We start from the raw sequence: 19,694 nt of genomic DNA, 5'->3' as shown, positions 1-19,694 counted from the left end.
GAGTTTCATATATACCTTTGGAGTCCACTGCACATCCTGTAGGGGACTTTGGTTCCGTTTGTGTCTTGGCAGTAAACATGGCGGTGCTGTGCAGCTAAACTGGGACCCACACATTGACCATGACACTAAAACAAAGATGTCATCAAAATTATACGAAAGTTCAGCTTTTAATACAAAACTGTTTTCTTGCTAGTAGCTACTCTTGTAGTTATGGCTTTTCAAGCCTTCCTTCTCTGAATGAAGTAGTAACAAAATGAGTAACATAAAACCAGGCTGAAAAAGTGTTTTATTGTCCCTGTTTCACTTCTGACTACACCAGTATCACTGAGGGGTGCCCCTTTTTTGTAAATATTATGCTCTAAATTTAAAATTGAATTTTCAGACTGGGAAGTCCTCATAATATACTTAGGAAAGATATTAATAAGTTGACAGAGAAAAAGGGGACTTCCACAGAACTAACCACAGAAAATATTTGGTTGGTAATAAATGAAGAAGGATTAGCAGGGAGCTTCCCCCTTGCATTACTATCTGCATGTTTTGAACAAGTAAACAGCCTTGGTACAGTACAGCTACACTTGTGTGTCTACTCTGTATTAAGTGGACTCACCGGCCCCCAGTGGGTAGTGGCCCATCTAGCACAGGGCAGAAGGTTGCATTGCCTGGTGTCAGAGGGTCTTCTCCCTGTGCCAATGCAGTGCTGGCTCTCCACCTCTCTTGACCTGCCTTCAGGACCCTTCATGCAGCGGACACTCCTGGTCTGGGATCCACCTCCACAAGTGGCTGAGCATGTTGCCCAAGGATCCACTCGCCACCTAAAAGTTATCAATAACTTATAAAAGTTTATAAGCTAATCAGAAAGGTTCTGTTTTTTGTTTGGTCCAAAGATGATCATTAGAAAATCTCAAGGAGTATCTGAATATTGAATTGCAATGACTTGACAAACCCAGTATTCAAAGTTTCCAACAGCACAAACATATAGTAGCAGCAAGTTACCTGAAGGGGCAGTCTTGTCCATGACACAGCTCAGCTGACTGGCTGCTGTTTGTCCTCTCAGGGCAATGAGGGCCTGTCACTCCCATATTGTTACCTTGGACACAGTTTCTTCCTTTGCCACCTGAAAATACAATAAACCAAATAAACATTAGGTTTTTGATACTAGCAGGAATAAAAAGAGGAGAGAAAATGTGTCCAAACATACTGTGTATTGGTGTTCATAGCATTTCAGTGTCTTTGTTTAACAGGATTTTAAAGCAAACATCTACTCTATAGATGTCTTATTGCAGTAAATCAACACATAAAACAGAGTTTACACTTCAGATAAGAGAAAATGGAAACACTGAGTTAAAGATACATTAGATAAGAAAGATTCCACAGTCAGAAATGTTTCTTACTTTTTGAATCAGACTCTAGTTACTGTTGCTTCTACATCTCCAAACTTTGTCTTTGACATCATCAAGAGAGTTGTGGTTCTCTGATTTATATCTTTGGAAGTGGCAAGTGGCCTATTCTCATTCAGAAATGAGTCTGGCTTTCCAAGAACTTGGAAAGGAATTATATTTTTCAATTCAATGTCATTTAGTGAATGTGGGATTGCATGCTTTTCACCTCATTTTTTCAAAATACATAAGATTTAAAAGTAAAGCCATTAGACCTTGCCTTTAAATGAGTTTGAATTAAACAAGAAAATGCAGTTTGGCTGTTTTTCACCATGTTTAAGCCTCTTTATGCTTTCCATTTAGATTAGGCGAATAGGGTGTACCCACTTAATCTTCTATGAAACATTGCCTGGAACCTCTAATTGTTGTCGTATGTGGAGGAAAAGTGCTGGCGCATCAGGAAACCCGCAGTGGCGATACTTTGATGGGAATGCAGAAAGGTTGCAACTGATCATGCTCTGAGGAGAGGAAGGACAGCACAGCTCGGAGGTGACCCGAACTGTGGCACGCTCCGGACATTCCCCATCACTGACTCAGCCAGACGAGCCACTGGGCTCCTGAAAGTAAAAGCTTACTGTATATCTGTATCTGCGGTTATGACTGTGTGTGTGTGTGTGTGTGTTACTCAGTTGAAAATAATGCTTTCCCAGAACCTCTAAGCCTGAACCACAAAAGAACAACACAAGTTACTGCAAACTGGACTACATAAAACAATATTAGGGCAAACTCAACTTGACGTTAGGTTAATACTGTCTCCATCGTTTGTGTAGCTACAAAAACACTTCAATAGTCACAGTAATGTTTTCAGCATGTGCTATATCACACTTAAATTGACATTTTGACCCTAATGCAAAGTCCTAGCTTTCTTGTACATAACTTCATAGGATGATTTTGAAACCTTTGGGGTTTGAATACAATTTGAATTAAAGTTTTGAACATCTCTGCGCAGAACTACTTCATGGAACCACTCAAAAAAATTATACTAACCATTACCTAGCAAGAATGACAGTTTATTAAAACATATTTGCAACAGGGTTCTGTGTCTTTGAACCTTACCTGTAATATGCAGCAAAGACGAAAGAGATGTATATCCAAGACGGTTCCTGGCAGTACAGGTGTACAGACCCTCGTCCGCCTTGTTTGGAGACTGGATCCTCAGTGAGCCGGTGGGCAATAGGCCTATTCTGCCAACACAAAGACAAAAAAATAACCACTGAATCTATGATGATTCATTCACAGAACAATCAGCTACTTTTGTAGAACAAAATCTGCAGTTTTGTTAATGCCCTTTGCACAAAGAGTCACGTTAAGGGGTAGTTCTTACCTGCTGCTGTAGTGCAACTCTTTTCCATTCTTTGTCCATGTTACCGATGGTTCAGGGTTCCCCAGTGACTCGCATTTCATCTCCAAACTAGCAACTGGTTTCTGGAGCAAAACTGGCACTCCCACATGAACTATAATTTCAGATGACGGCACCACTCCAACCTTCCTGGGCCGTTGGATTATCACCGGGCTTCTTGGCCTGGTTGTGTGAGCTTTGATGTTGGGTTTATAAAGAAGGGGCCCTTGTGTGGAGGATTCCGCACTTTCCGGAGGGTGAAGAGTAGACTCATTGGTTTCGTCTTGTGTCATAGTGAGCTCACTGAGCAACTGAGTGATGAGTTGCTCCCCTCGTGGTCCTCCGAGGCCTTCAGAGAGATTGTGCATGATCTCATCTAGCCTGTGGGTATCAGCAATGAGGACAACTGGGATGGGAAGCTCTGAGCTTGTTCTCTCATCTTCTTGGGTCGACTTGTTCTTTTCACTGGAATGTGGCTTATCAACAACATCTTCTTGGACAGAGCCTTTGAGTTCAAGCAAACGCTCAACTATGTTGTCATATTGGTTGGCGGAGATGGGTAGCTCCTGAAATCTTTCTCCCGTTGAGGCCACATCTGGCTGACTAATCTTCTGTTGTCCACCTGTGAGTAACCATGACTCTGCTATCTCTGGCACATGCAGCTTCTGCTTACTGCCAATGATCTGTAGGACAAAATGTTCCTGTGCCTGGCCTGCCATGCATGTGTATATCCCAGCATCAGATGCACGGACCTGCTGAATCTTCACATATCCTACTGATGTTGTAGATAGGTGTGGGAGACTGACCAGGGGCTTCCCCTCCTTCAACCATCGGACGTGGCCCTTACGGAAGTGGCGGGTTGGGCAGCGAAGAACCACAGTCGTCCAGGGGAGCAGGTAGGCATAGCCCCCCACAACCAACTGTATCTTTTTACCCTTCCTCCACTGAATATAAACCTTCCTCTGGGCCAGTATGGTGGGATCAGGCTTGATTGAGTCTGTGATAAAATTAACAGGACAGATAAATAGCTTGATTATTGTCTGCACTATCTCATAAACATGCTGTTGAGGGTCAGAAAAATAAGATCTGTAATTTTCATGCCATTTTTTATTGACACACCTTAGCTATGTACCTTAGCTGTTTCTGTCACTGTCTCTTAGCAATGCAAATGAACAAAATAAAGCCAAACAAAGGGTCTCTTACTCTCACAGAGCCTGAGGGAGCATGGCCGGGTGCTGGTGGGCCGGGCCATCAAGATACAGTTCTCAGGGTCTACGGTCCTATGTTGCCCATCTTCCCCTAGTTTCCTGCAGACTGCCTGTTGTCTCTGTACACCATTTCCACAGGTCACTGAACACTAATCAAAGAAATTACATTGCATGATATGTAAATGAGCAGACTCAGAAGAAAAAGTTTTACATTTTATGATTGAATGTGAACTACTGTAGGTAGAGAAAAAGCCCACCTGGGACCAGTCAGTTGTGACCCATTGAGGCGGGCACTCCTGCTTGGCACAGGGCTGCTGGTTTGCAGGGATCTTGGAAGGGCAAAATGTGTCAGGCAGCTCCAGGATGCTGCCATCTGCCAACCGCTGTTTGCACAAGACCTGCCTTATTTGAACTCCACCACCACAGCTATGGGAGCACTGTACCGACAAAAATACAGAGGTGCCATTTCCTTTTAGTGAGGGATCACACAAGTCCAATTGCAGGATCAAGCACTTATGTAAGTGAACATCCTTTTACCTGTTCCCAGTCAAGTGTGTTCCACATAGGAGGGCAATCAAAGCGGTTGCAGGCTTGGACAGGGCCAGGCTTGGGGATCTGACAGTCTTCATCTCTCAAAACTTCAGTCCGGTTGCTGTCCCGAGAGGGCCGGTGAGTGCAAGCCACAGTGCGGGTCATCAGACCAACCCCGCAGGAAGCAGAGCATGAACTCCACTCCCCTGTTTCCCACCTGTAAAATACAATGTACTTGTATATTATATCATGGTAAATGATCAATATATGCTCATTAAATCACATGTTCTTTAAGTGCCTGGGAAGATAAGTAATACAAGATTTGCTTGAACTGCTTGACCATCAGGTTATAGTTTGTCTCATTCTGATTTTCCCCTGTATTTATTCTTATCTACAGACGCATGCTGGTTGGTTTTGAATATTACAGAGGGGCATGAAGTTTTTTATGCTGGACCATTTATACTTCAACTCTTAACCTTGATCATAACTGATTAATAACCATTCTTTATTCTTTGTGTACATATCTATGCAGCCTGTTATCCAATCTATACAGAAGTGCAGTCAGGAGGAGTTCAGTCAGTGTTCAATGTTTTTTCTTGATCCCACGAGAGGACACTCTTGCAGTTCTATGAATGTGTAAGTTCATGAAAGAGAAATTCATGAAAATGAATATGAGTGAAAACGAAAAGAGTGATTCATGGGGCCGGAACCTGGCAAAGTTACATTAAATCTCCCACTGAATTTAGTGATATTTGAGAAATCCCTCTGGCATTACTTTTTCACTTGCATGACTTACATGGACCAATATTCATTTTGTTGTCCAACACAATTTTATACAGGGTGACCAATCCAGCATCAGTTATTTTAACACTTTTACTCCAATCTTGAAACTGATCTGGCATGAGTCAAAATAGTCCCTGTACTTTTAAAGGCGTCTAAAAGGTTTGGCTTTGACCAAGATGGCAGCCAATCTACTTTTTAGTTGGGTGATATTTCAAAACTATTCATATTTACTCAAGGGTCAAGGGACTGAGGAGAATTGGGAATGAAGCTCGTTTCTGCAACGGTACTATACTCAAAGCCTAATCCAATGGCTGTTTCTCTTCATAGGGAACAGTATCCAAAGAGTGTAGCTTAATATGGGAGGGTGAGGAGGCCTCTGGGAGGGAGTGTAGGGCCAAAGGAAACAAGTCCAATACAGCGTTTGTTGTGCCTGAAAACAAGACTCAAGGCCTGGAAAAACAGGCAAGGCCAGGCTGCAAGCCTCTGGGTTTTCTGGCAAGAGTGTGAGCGGTGGAGCACCGACACTGCGCATGGTGTTAACTTGAAACGTGTGGCCTACCACAAAATCCACTCACCGTTTAGCCACGGCTCAGTTATATTAAACAACATGCCATTAATCTGTTTAGCAATTCAGGTATTTAATTTGAAAAATTATGTGTTCTGAGTTAAAAGAAACAAAACAGTTTCACGTTTTAATATTCTAATTTCCAACATTGTTCATCCACTGTATTCCAAACTGATGCCCATTGGATAATAGATGGATAAACAAAAAAATCTCTGATGAAAACTTTAGTAGGCTAGTGTCGGCTTCTTCTGCAATTATTCTTAAACCAAAATGCTGCGACAGCAACCTAATTATAATAGCATCATAGTTGCATTTCAATCATGTCAACTTGAAATAGCATGGGTATTCATGATCGCCATAGGATTCACAATGATTTTCGTGAAACCTTGACCTTTTGTCTAGCTCCACAAAAGGGCAAACTTTCCCCTTGACTAGCACTGTTATCCATGACAGGGTATCTTAAAAACCCATGGCCAGATTTCCATGAAATGTTATGGTTCCAAGAAGATGAATCCTGATCTTTCCTCTTGTATACAAGAAATACCAAAATCTAAATGGGAGACCGCCATTAAATTTATTGAGCACATTCCTGCACCCCAGAGGATGAATTCTTTCCATTTTCAACACTCCATGAGCTTTACTTTAGAGCCACTCTCTGGTCAAAGTGTCAACTTTCTACGCAAGACATAGAAAACTATGTCTTGTAAAATTGAAATGTTTTTGGTGACTCCTGACATTGTTTTATCACAGCCATTGGGCCAAAACATCCATCCATGAAAGAAATTTCAAAACCTTTAGATTTATTGAGCACAATCATACTTCCCAGAGGACAAACCTTTTCCATTTTAGACACTTAATGTGGTTTCTTCATAAGTCATCTTAGGCCAAATGACAACTTTGCACACAAGATGTTTCATAATGTACATTTTGAGACTGCATTTGTGCTCCCAAGGGGATTTTAATGACCAGTGGCCTTTTCAGCATTATGCTTCAGCAGTTTACCAAAAGGGAACACTATCTACAGCAGCAGTAGGTCTCCTACGTTTCTGCACTGAGACAACCAATAAGAAACATAAAACATTTAAAAGTTCTTCCAAGGACAACTTCACATGTGAGCCTAGCAGGTATAGCTACCACTGACATCTGATCCCTATTGTGTCTGATTCTGACCAGGTTCCACATGCTGTCCCACTGGCTTCATTTCCTGCTCTCAGTGATGAAGCCATCCATCTCTGACATTCTGCTTCAATATCACTTGGACCCAAGTGGCCTAAATGATGATTTAATTGGCCCAAGTGGTTTAAGTTGAGAGGGCTAATGTAGTGGATTACAAGGATCTCTTTTTTACACAAACACTGATTAGTAGATATTCATTTACTCAACAAGTGTGATGTGTGTTTTCTGATAGTCTGGAAGTTAAGTAGTTGCGGGTTTAAGGCCCAGAGATGCATCAGAGCTCTAGGAAATTGTACGTCTATGTCCCAGCTCTGTATATTGCATATTTAGCTGGGTTACAGTCTTGGCAAACTAATAGAGAACGCAGCCAGATTTGAGTCCTGTTTTTACTTAATATTTTCTTCTTGAATGCAGCCAAAGCCGTTTCCAAAAACACATTTCCTCCTCATTCTTTACTGCACCCATCAATCAAGTCATTTTTAATGTTCATGCTCAAACCATTTTAAACACTTTCTAAATGATAATGATGTAGGCTTGATTTGCGGGTTTTACCTGGGTGGGCAGGGCTGAGTTTTGCAGTCCTGAAGAAGTTGCGGGGGCCGACGGGAGCTCACACACAGACCCTCGTCTGCTGCCTCCCTGGTCTGCTTGTTCAGACAGATCACCACAGCCTCCTGCACACCTGGGATTGCACAGTATCGAGCAGTCATAAGGGAGTTTGTTTTGAACTATTAAAATGTTAATAGACACATGCTCCATGTCCTGTCTCTGCATTTCCCTTATCTTCTTAGAATGAATGACAAAATGCAAACACATACTGTTTTTTTTCTCTTATCTCTTATTCACATACATATGGAGCATGGAATATTGCAAGCAGACATCGCAATGAATGAAGCAACCCAGATATTAGGCCCCTAAATGAAAGCAAGCAGTCACGGTATCTAATGGGGCACAATGGACATCAAAACAGTACAACTGCCTGCTCTAGCCTGAAGTGTGGATAAACTTTAAGGGTGTGATGTCAGGTCATGTTAAAAGCAACGTAACATAAATCTCTGAGTCTGCTTCTAATGTTGGGGACAATAACAGTGAAGCAGGCACTTCAAACGCCACAGTGGTGTGATGGTCCACAGGAGCGCAGCCCTCAGGGTGTGTATGTGACATCCGATACTGGTCTGTAATCATCCCCGAATGGGAGTTTGTTGGGTTTGGGTGAGCACACACACACACACACATATATACAGACACTGACAAAAGCCTACGCCCATGTGCAGAAATTAAGTTAAACATGCACACTCGTACAGACATTAACACACAGACACACAACGCAGGCATACAAGCTTAGATGAGGAGGTGGGGAGATTAAAGTGGGTCTTAACTCATGTTGGCAGAATGTTTAGGAAAGCTGTCTCTGTCTGGCGCAACATTCACTGCCGCTGTGAGAGTTGGTGACGTATGACCTTTAGGGTTAAACTTTGTATTCCATCCATTATCATCTAATATCATATAACTTACTTCTACTTCAAAGCCAGTGCTGGCATGGCTTTAGTCATCTACTGACATAAGGTCACTGCTTACTGCTGTGACTTTTCACATTTGTTTTAATATTGCAACTACGACACGGATGAAGTAAGGTTTGCCTTCTGGATTTACAGTGCATTTAATATAAGAAATATTCTTGTAGTATTTATACCATAAAAATGGTTCTGCTGTTGGTTTAATGTAAAGATCACAGCATATCTCTAGAGATGAGACATTTTTGTTTTTTTGTGAAATATTTCCAACTATTGGTTTAACTGCCATTATATTTGGTTTTGATATTCACATCTCCCTCAGGATTAATTGTAATACCTTTAGTGATCCCTTAAATTTTCATCTAGGGCCATTTTAAGGTAAAATTTTTAATTTGTCCTATATTTTGGTTTATGACCAAATATCTGCAAAACTAATGAAACTCCCATTAGCATAAGATGTACATTTTTATTGCTAATTAGTAAATGTTAGCATGTTAACAAGCTCAGCTAACAAACTGATGTTAGAACTTATCTTAAAACATTGCCCCTGTGCAGAACTACAGCATCAAAGAGCTGCTTGGATGGCCGCAGACTCTGAGTCTATTTAACTTTTCAACTTCCCATTTCTGTTCTTTCTAGTTCTATTTTTTACTGCCTCATTTTACTGAGGTCAATAATGATCCATACCTCCCCCACAACTCTCGGAGCACTCCGTAAACCCCTCGTACTCCCAGTCATGCAGTTCCTCTTTTTGGGGTTCCTTGCCCTCCTCCTCCTCCTCTTCGCCTTCTCCTCTTTGGCCAGACACTTCAGAGCAGGGAGTACGGTAGCAGGGCTGGCTTGCAGCAGGTTTGACCCCCTCGCACTCATCATCAGGCAGGTCAGCCACAGTTTGAGAGAAGGACAGCAACACCTGGCATTTGACGGTCCGGTGCTGGGTCCCAGCACCGCATGTCCTACTGCAGGGCTGCCAGCGACCAGGGATGAAGCTGGAGATGATAGACAGGATGTTTGATAACTTGATTAATCACAGACATTGGAATAAAAACAGTATTCTGTACTTCACATACAGTGCCTATGCAAACAGGCTTGGAAATGTAGTGACACCATGGTTTGATAAGGACTGTCTCCAAACCGGCAGTGCTGACTGGAAAGTGGTTTGATAGCAAGTCACAGGTTTTTAGCATTTCCCTGTCTTATACAGATTTTAGTCATTACCGCTAAGTTCATAAACTCACTAAGTTTTTGTGAAATCCAGTCCTGCTGTGGTTAATTGAACAGCTGTGAAGCATTAGGATCAGCCATTCTTGGATAAACTGCTTTCATGCGCATCCTTCCTCATCTTAAAGAATGGATCAGAGGAGGAAATACTTGAAGATCATTGGTGTTCATGAATGCCTGAAGGCCTGTCAAGGTTGGGTGAGAGTTTGGCTCCAAAGACAGGGCTGCCACCCTTTTAATAGCTTTAGGGAAAGTGTAAATGAAATACTAAAACTGGAAAGCACGAGACAGAATGATGATTGAACTTCACTTGATCTTCAGATTTAATTGATGCCCTCAATCATTGTGAATCTAACTTTGTGAGGAATGCACATAAAAACTGTTGGCTAAAAGTAAAACCTTAGTTCTCTGAAGGATCACAGAGGGGAAATCTACTTCATGATGTGTTTTCCAGCCTTTCCATAATGATTCAATGATGTTTAGATCTGGTGATTGAGAAACAGTTTGATGTTGTCTCTTGTGTTCATTAACTCTTCTTGGAATTTTCACACTGAAATGTGGAATTAAAAAGAAAAAAAAACAGCATTCATACCACACTGTGCACCTGATACCTACATTTTTTATCTTTATGTAACCATCCCCATTTTTTTCTGAAAATAAGCCCATTGAATACACAATGTGAATTTCAACATGGGTGAAACGGTTTAAGACATTTCATCAGACCCTTTTACTTTTTCCTTTGAGCAAGAATTGATATTTTATGATCTTTATACCACTGTTCTCATTACACCAGTTATGCACCTGATCACGAATACAAAGGTGTTGGATGGCACCGCCAATGTTTAGAACATTCAGCAGCTGGCCTGTTAGGGTTGTGCTCACCACAGTTTATTTGGCCTGATATTCTTTAAAACCCAAAACTTATTTCAATGAACATAATTGCATGTAAGTATTATTTTAAGATACTGTAGACTTGAAAAAAAGGTTAACCTATCTTTTATCCTTATAAACAGTGGTTGTATAGGTCAAGTTTTGTGTTACTCAAAATATTTCAAACCAGCACTGAACTGAACTTATTTCTGAACAGACTTGAAGGCAGTTAGAAGCAGTAATCCTGGATAAATGAATGATAATACAATCGCTTACTGATTAATGTGTTGATGTGGATTTCGGTGATGCTGTTGCTTAGCTTAGAAAATATGAACCACTTAAATCAGTGACTATGAAAAAAAATCCTACTAGATTATATAACTTGTATTTGTAGCTCACTTTATAACTGCAATTAAGTATTTTGAGTTTCCTAAAGCATGTCTTTAGTCTACATGTATATCACAAAGGTAGATTATGACTTAACAGTCTGCACCAAAGTGCAGCTGTCTGCCTGAGCTGTCTGACCACAACACAAAAGCACCCCGGTGTTTTATAACATGCCTCAATAAAGAGCTCATAATTACAGCAAAGTTGGCTCTTAAAGAGTGCTCAAGGACTCACTGTGTTTAGGACAAACAAATGAATCACCGACAGTTAGACCTTGGAACAAGAACAACAAAGTCAACAAGCAAACCCACAGAAATGTTTATCTTCATGCATAGTTTAAGTACATCTGTCAGTTCAAAAACAACCTTGATTTCATTCATGCACGGAAACAACACATTTTTGTAATATCCGCCAAAGCCCCTTCTTAATCATATCAATTAAATTTCCATCAGTGGAAATGTTTTATTTAGTCATGGTGGTGGTAAGGTGAAAAAAACACTTTTGGCCAAGTTGTGGAACATATATGGGTTTAATTTTTCAGGCAGTTGCACAGCGGTGGTTTGGGGCAAGCAAAAGGCCTGGCAATGGAGGTGCAGTAAGTCTAACACAAGAATTTCCTTCTCCATCCTCTCACATCCGTAACCTGGCCCCATATGGTAGGCAGATATTGTTGTTGGCTTGTGAATGAAGGTATATTATACACAGATATTTATGTGCTTTTGGAGGAAAGACATGCTTTTTTTGCAATAGAGCATAATCATATGTTTTGGCATTTCTCTGCCTTTCTCTCCCCCTCTTTTCCTCCAAAGATAAGTCAAAGTAACAGATGTTTTGAACTGGCTAACATGGTCGCTAATACAAGTCATGCAAGACACTGGGCAGAGTCCAAACATTGTCCATCTTCAGAGGACAGCCTTTATTAGTCAATTGATATGTGGGACAAGAACATCTGGAACATCTGCAGGCTTGCTGAGGTAATGCTGGTAGCCAGTGACTGAACAGTCCGATGGTTTCCAAAAATATGTTTTCTCTTTCACCTTCTGCTTCCCCTTTTACCTTAAATAACCCCCATATTCATTGCTTAGACTTGACAATGTATACGTTCACTGAAGCAAAACAACATCAAACATCTATATTCAGCTGGGGTGAACAATGCATATGACGCAGGCAGAAATTCTTCTTTATTTGTGTACTTGACAAAATGGTTCTGTCACCACATCTGACAAATGTTTGGCATTAAGAGACATGCACTCAAAGTAGTGCATACTGTATTTTGACAAGTGTCAGAAAAAGATGTGGGCTACAGGTGCACATTTTGAATATGAGTTGATGAAAATAGCCACTGACATGAACACAGCCACGATACTGTGGAGATTCTATGGCAGCACCTGGCCCTGTCTACTTGAATTTCACCTCCAAGTAAACTGATTGCTGTAAATTTCCCCTTCTTTTTTCCGGGTTGTGAACCCTGAGAGCCTTTTATATCTTTAGCAGTTGCACCTTCCCAACTAATTTACTGTAAAGACCCAACACCTGTGATGGTTTCAACAGAACATTCACCTCTCACCATAAATTTCAGTTCCAAAAAGGCTATGTGATCTCGGTGACGACTGCATCAGGATTCAGAAAAACTGCAGAGATTTGTAGAAAGTCTGTATGCCAAAATGTTTTTGGCTTAAAGGCTTTAAGTATATGATTAAAGTGCAGTGTGGGAATACAGCTGAATAGTCGAATGAAGTAATTGAAGCTTGAGTTGCAGTTCCTTCTTTTTAGCTTTCAATAGTAGGAAGCAACCAAAATATTTTTGTGCACATGCATTCAAGCCTGATTGTACGTGTTTAGTACTCACGTCGGCTCCTCAGTCACAATGATTTCCTCTTCCAGCTCTATGGCCTGTTTATGCCACAGAGGTTTCGCCTCTACGGGTAACGTATCTGAAGCAAATGACACAGGAGAGAGAGAAAAATACTGTTTTATTTAAGAACTGAGTACAATTTTGGTGATTAAATCCTGATAAATCAATTAACCCACCTATGGACTTGTAGCAGGGCACAGTCACCAGGCACTCCTCCTTGATGTGGGGTTTGGTGGTGGGGTTGCAACCTCCAGCATGGAGTCCCCTATGATCGATGCATAACACCACTCTGTAGCGCAGACCCTGACCACAGGTCACCGTGCACTGGTTGTGACAAGAAAGTCAATTTGTTACTGATTGATTGATTGTTTTTATGCACAGATAATGTGGTGTAACCTGAGGAGCCATTTTTTCATGATCACATCCCTTTGCTTGTGTTTGACAGAAAGTTTTAGCCTTTGACTCAAGGGAAGCAAAGAAATAGAGCTTCCAAAATCCCTGCAGCTCTCGGCTCAAGGGTGAACTTTGTGTATCCCCTGCCAAAACAAGCATTTATAGGCAAGTTCACAAGGAAGAATGTGCTAGGTAAACAGCATCCCAGGTTTTTAGGAGGCCACAAATCTGGCTCTCTGGGCCTCTGCATGTGCTTGCATGGCTGGTGAGGTTGAAAAATCCCCCTGAGAAAGTTGTGTGGGACGTTTATGACTGATTAATGTGATGGCAACTCTGCCAAATAAGTAAGCAAACTAGGAGGGTTAGATTGATTCAGATGCACCATCCTAATAGCCTGGATGTATATGCCACAGAGTTAAAGCACTCCATATGTGCTGTTGATTTTGGGGTTTTAATTAAAGCTTTGTATGTTTTGAATGGTGTGTTCAAGGGCGTGGGTGGTGAAGGACACACAGCCACTCTTAATCACATAAGAAGGTTGTGTTTTAACTGAAGCAGTTGCAAGCGTTCCTGTCATGTTGGAAACGCAGCTTGATGTCTGAAGAGATGACAGAATCACAGGTCAGACTGTGAGTATATTTTTGTTTCACCCTGAGAGGATTAATCATGTTTTTTAATTTCGTCCAACTCCACAGATTAATTAAGACCCACTGTGGCGATTCACAGACTATAAAGACAAATGAGCCGTTTGTTAATATTTGACTTCCAAGGTGGTTACAGTTACAGAATACAAAGAAACATCTATTTATATTTGGTTACTAGGCATTTTAGCTGAACTTTCTCTATGTTTCTAAATTTTTGATGCTTTACAGAACATGACAAGAGAATAGGTTTAGCAATTACAGTTCAGTGTGTCTTTATATTGTCTTTTTGCACTACAGAAAGAGATAAAAAAAAATATTAAAATGTTCAAAAGCAGAATAATGCAGGACACCTACAGGTGACCACTCCTGTGCCAGCCAGGTGGGGCAGTCAAAGGTGTTGCAGGGCTGCAGGATAGCTGTCTTAGGGGAGTAGAGACACTTCCACTCCTCAGTAGGGGTGATGGTTCCCTGCATGTCTTCCTCCACACAGGATACTGAGCGACTCTGGATTCCCCCGCCACAGGAGGTGGAGCAGGCCGTCCAGGGACTGCTCTCCCATCTGACAATATAAAAGCCAAAAATACATGACTAAGTGATGTATGGAGGTTGATAAATGTCAGAATTTGCTTTTTGTCAATATTTCATCTCGCAGAAGTTGTGAGGACATACCGTGGCAGAGGGTGGTAGAGGTCATAGGGCATAATTTGCTTGTAGCCGTCACTAAAAGGCAGAATCATTGAAGGAAATTAAGATTTTCGATTATGCAAAGAGCTGCTGACAGATCATTAGCATCTGCAGTGAAATTATTCTGTCTCTAGGGACAAAACAACAAGTTAGCAGTAGAAATCCTTATTATCCTCATCCAGTTATCCTCGCTTATTCTGTTTAACTTGTAATGATTATTGCTAAAATTAAGTCTTCATCCCACTTCAATCCCACCAGAAGTCTGCTTTCTAACCTGGCCAGGCAGGGCTCCATGTTGCACTCCTGGAGTTTAGGTTTAGGTTTGATGTTTTCTGGGTAATAATGGCAGTACTGGTCCACAACCACCCGGCCACTTCGTAGGTCAAAGCACTCTGCTGATGTTAGCTGGTAACCTGCAGACAAAGACATGTCAAACAGATATCCCAAAAGAAATGACATGGGGACAAGGGTAAAATTGTAAATTAAGACATATTTACCTCCACCACATGTGACAGAGCAAGGGAAAAAGTCGGTCTCTCTCCAGCGGTGGATGATGGGCTGGTAGTAGATGTACTGGACCACACTGTCCACTCCACTGGCAAACTGCACCTACAGAAGCAGTATTCAGGGTGTGACCATCAAATTATTTTCAGCTATTTTGTATTTATTTGGAAAAGTAACACTATAACCAATCTTCCATATGGTTATAATAAGCCTAAAGGATGAATGAATGCAAACACAATGCTTTCAGCTCACTGTCTGTAACCACCGATCACTTATGGCCAAAGTACATGAGTGTGAGGTGAGAGGAACTCTAATAGGATCCTGTGTCATTACATCTTTCTACTGGGTGAGTAAATGGACCATTCTTTGCTAATATTAGCCATAAAAACCTAACAGGACTTTAGGGTGGGTGTAAACCTGTGTTGCCTGGAACAAAATCAAGAAGTCTCTTAAATTTCATTGCTTCAGCTGAGGTGCAGCATTTGAGCTGCACCTCAGCTGAACCTGTGCTTGTTTTTGACAAAGCAAGAAAGTTCAACTCGGCACACAGCTGCATTTTAAACCTGAACCCGTTCTAAACCACAGCTAAGCTACGCTAAATGTTTTTCTGCCCCCTAGTGTCCAATGCAGCTAAGACTTTAATTTAAGAAACAAGACAAAGAAATTGTTTTCTGTTTCCTCAAAAATTATTGACAGCTAGCCAATTTATGCCAATAAAATTGCCAATTTGGAGATTCAAACATTCCCTAATAATTCAATGGCACTGTCCTTATTTCATCCACAAAGATTAGTGGTCAGACACAGCCCAGTCATGGTAAGAAAGCTGACCTTGTCTGCAGTATTTACCTCAAGTATTCATGATTTACAAAACTATTTGCTTTGGTTTTGCACTCTGGATCAGCAAACCATCATCACTCCTCCCAGTGTAGATATTAAATTACTTCTTTTCAAGCATAACCCCATGAGAGACACTGCCCATATAGAGTAGACTGGGTGTTGGTCATGTATTGCTAATATCAAAGGGTGGAGAAAATGGAATAATGACCAGAGCTAAAGTTATTGGGCTACAATCAAGACCATGTCCAAATTAATACAGATATATAAACTGCAAAATGCCATTTAGATGTCAAAATTATTTTTTAAGTTTGTGCTTTCAGATTGTTGAAAAAAATTGCAATTGAAGCATTTAGTTGGAAACGCCAAAACAATTTTAAAAAGGGTTAAATCTACTCTTCTCTCTTCCCTTTTGGCTAACAAACAACCGGCACTGGTTGTTACATGATCAATGCGTGGGCACTGTTTTCACGGTTCAGTAAGAATGGAGGAACAAGGCTAATGCAGATGGAGTTATAGCAGCTTTGTTCAATGATAGTGCCAGCACATTACATTGCAATCTATTTTGAGATCCTCATTATTTGTTTGTTTGTTTTTTTCATATAAGGAAGAGCCCAGAGGAACATTGTAAATTTGTCATTTAACAGTTTTGCGTGTTTATTTGGACAGACAAAGAGGAAGTCAGCTGAAACATTGATGAGAAAACACAGACAGTGGAGGAATTTGACCCTGAGTAACCTGAAATGGCAATTGTTCATTCAGAGCACAGCTGCTAGCAGGAAAAGTGCTTTACTTGTTTATAGTAAAATAAAGAAGACGTGTTAAACGTGTCGCATGTACATGTGTGTGCATTTTGTAAGAGCATTTGTAGAACATATTTTGTAATGTGTCATAAACATTTCAGCAAACATTTTTTTCTTCTAACCTTGCGTCTCAACCATATTGAAGAAATGCCCAAAGACTCCGCTGCCACTCATTCACATTCATGTGTTTACAGTGGAAAGACTGTCTGGCAACTTTTTTAATATCATTTTCCATTTGTCCAAACTTTTCCAGCACTGCGATAGGAATTGGCTGTCTGCCTCGTAACAGATTAGAAAATTATGCATTTATAGCTTCTCAGATTTCTGTCTCCTGAATTCCTATTTATTGTACGATCCTGACTTGTGTTTATGAGGGGGGAAGTTTTCACTGGCATTTCCCAGTCCATGACCTGTATAATTTTTAATGTCCACTCACTGGCCCTAGCCTGAGAATGTGTGTGTGTGTGTAAGGAATCAGAGAAAGATGTTGTAGCCATTGTGTCATGGCACTGGAAAGTAAACATTTGATATTTGATGATTGTATGTTTTACAATTCTTGAGGCCTTGACTTTACAAAGTCCACCATGCATCCAATACAGGTTTCGTCAAGGGGCATTTACACCGTGGAGCTATACAGAGCGTGGCAGCTGAAGCCATGAAATAACTTGGCATCATTAAGCCAAAACCAACCACTAGTTTAGAAGTTACAAGCTATTGTTATCATTGCATGACACACTGCCTCCAAAACATGTTGCCCCTTCCAAGAGAGCAAGTGAAACAAAAACTGTTTGTATTTCATATTTAAGTGGCTCACACTTCTCCAATATCTAAACATACAAAATCAAATCTGCTTTGAACTCTCCATGACACGAGGAGTTCACACGCAGTTCATGGAAATGAGAATCTTATCTTAGGCCAGTTTGGCGGGGGTACACTATTTTCATAGCTTTGTATTGCTAACATTACAGTTTTGAGTTTAACTGCGGAAAATGCAACCAAAATGCAGTGATGTCATTTATTAGGTAAAGTGAAGCTGTTTGGGTCAGAAAAGCTTTACTTGTTTGGTCCTTTTTTAATGATCCCAGAAGGCTTTTGGGTTTAACTATTTGATGAGAAAATTAAATAAGTGGCTACAGTGACCATTTTGCTCACCTGAAATGTTTTAAAACCTATTTTATAGCACTATAAATATTTTTTTTCACCACTTGGGGGTAGTGGAACAAACTAACCCCGAATTTGCATACTCAGCAGACAGGAAACAACATTTGCACTAATTTGGAAATATTTTGCTCTTTAGCTGCTAAATGCTCTAGCTGGTCACTAATTTGTCTGCCAGTTATTTGGTGCTGGCAGTTAGCATACAGTGGAATTATCAGAGCTTTTTCACTTAAAACAGCTGCTTGCTGCTGCTGGAAAAGAGGTTCATGAGAGCGTTGACTGAACCAAAACAGTGAAGTTGTAGGCTGTAAACCAAAATAATTAGCCAAAAGATGCTAAAATGCTTCATAGAGTTGAGATGAACTGTAGAGAGTGTGATAAGTGATAATTCAGGGGTTTGTCACAATGAGTGACCTGTTTCACATTACAACTAGTCAATTAAAATAAAAATACTGACTAATGCAGCTTTAAGTCATCTGTATTGAGATGCGGTATTAATTTTAGCTCTTACTTTGATTGTAAAATCAGCTCCCAGAGGGCCAGTGATTCGCAGGACTTCCTTATCGGAAAGTTTCTGGTAGTCCAAGGTTGTGTTCTCCAGGTGGTACTGCCCTGATTTATCCAAGACAAGTTCATCTTTCACTCCTTGTAGAGTCTTACTCTCCACGTCTAAAGAGAAGAAAAAAAGATAACTAGAGCACATGAACACATCACAGACACAATACAGGCAAAACGAGGAAACTGATAGTCATTGACTGTGATGATGCCAAAACTATAGATTGTAACACAAAATTTATCATAAACAGTGAGACTTTAGTTTCTTGTTGATATATCATAATCATTATTTCTTGTCTATATTTTTCATAATTGTATCACCATACAGTACTTACAGTACAAAACCAATATAAGGAAGTGTGATTTAAGTGTCACGATTCTCAAAATTCATTAATTTATCACTGATCCTTTGACATACACCTTCAGTCAGATCCAGTTACACTAAGAACACACACTGGCTGTTGTGTTTGGAGGCAAAGAGACTCACTTTGGCACTGCCAGGAGTTGCATGTAGGTCTCCGAGCACCCCAGCACAGCTTTTTTTCACTGTTTGACCTCACTTCAACCCTGGCCTAACAGGGTCTTGTGTGATTCCAGCGCGGACATTTAAACAAAAACAACGGGGAAACACAGGAACTAGCAGTAACCAGCAGCAGTCATCGTCTGCCGACAGATGGTTACAATTTAAGTGCTCTCGGCCAAATAGAATGGGGGGAAAATATTTAATGAAAAACCTGTCCATTCAGAAAAAGAAGTGCTTTTGGCCTGGCTTAGGAAACAAAATGTAAACTAACCATGGAGCAAAGGATAGGTACAGAGATGGAATATTTGTTATCAGTTTGATCCAGTGGGGAGTTTGATGCCAATACTTTGACATCAGTGATATTTGCTGGGAGCTTTTACATCTCCTCGGAGCCAGAGCAAAGGGAAGAAATAAATACTTCTTCTGGTTATTCTGCTATGAGCTAGATTTAAATCCAGTCTTCATGAGAGAGCCCAAAATGTAATATATTTTGCTATTATCAGGAATAAAAGGTTAATGATAGATTGTAAGAAAGGTCTAGCAAGTATAATAATATACTTTCTGATATTAAGTTACAGTACATGTTGCCAGGTCCTTTTTAAAATTTTTCAACATATATAATGAAAAAGTAACATTCGTTTTGCATCACTAAAACTTAACATGACCTGCAGTGAAACTCAAAGAGCAGAGCGCTTGCGTTTAATATGCAGT

General features: G+C 40.6%; 1 protein-coding gene across 5 annotated transcripts in view; it reads right to left on the bottom strand.

Annotated features, from left to right (window-relative positions):
• LOC137174171 (ADAMTS-like protein 1) overlaps positions 1-19,694 on the bottom strand; it is a 103,181-nt gene that overhangs the window by 3,100 nt on the left and 80,387 nt on the right. For 3 of the 5 annotated variants that reach the window (XM_067579317.1, XM_067579318.1, XM_067579319.1), the window contains 17 exons: positions 18,417-18,574; positions 15,104-15,215; positions 14,881-15,019; positions 14,592-14,642; positions 14,277-14,481; positions 13,062-13,209; positions 12,880-12,964; positions 9,240-9,541; positions 7,591-7,720; positions 4,521-4,731; positions 4,241-4,420; positions 3,979-4,132; positions 2,761-3,772; positions 2,493-2,620; positions 994-1,114; positions 608-812; positions 16-125 (listed from right to left, as the gene is read on the bottom strand). In XM_067579317.1, coding sequence (XP_067435418.1) covers positions 16-125; positions 608-812; positions 994-1,114; positions 2,493-2,620; positions 2,761-3,772; positions 3,979-4,132; positions 4,241-4,420; positions 4,521-4,731; positions 7,591-7,720; positions 9,240-9,541; positions 12,880-12,964; positions 13,062-13,209; positions 14,277-14,481; positions 14,592-14,642; positions 14,881-15,019; positions 15,104-15,215; positions 18,417-18,574 — 3,451 coding nt within the window. Of the gene's footprint in view, positions 1-15; positions 126-607; positions 813-993; positions 1,115-2,492; positions 2,621-2,760; positions 3,773-3,978; positions 4,133-4,240; positions 4,421-4,520; positions 4,732-7,590; positions 7,721-9,239; positions 9,542-12,875; positions 12,965-13,061; positions 13,210-14,276; positions 14,482-14,591; positions 14,643-14,880; positions 15,020-15,103; positions 15,216-18,416; positions 18,575-19,694 lie in introns of those variants that run through there. The other 2 variants (XR_010925297.1, XM_067579320.1) reach the window with 2 other exon arrangements.

This window comes from Thunnus thynnus, chromosome 22 (genome assembly GCF_963924715.1).
Source record: "Thunnus thynnus chromosome 22, fThuThy2.1, whole genome shotgun sequence".
NCBI classification, from domain to species: domain Eukaryota; kingdom Metazoa; phylum Chordata; class Actinopteri; order Scombriformes; family Scombridae; genus Thunnus; species Thunnus thynnus.
The sequence above is the reverse complement of the archived record's forward strand: the minus strand, read 5'-3'. Positions and strand labels throughout refer to the sequence as shown.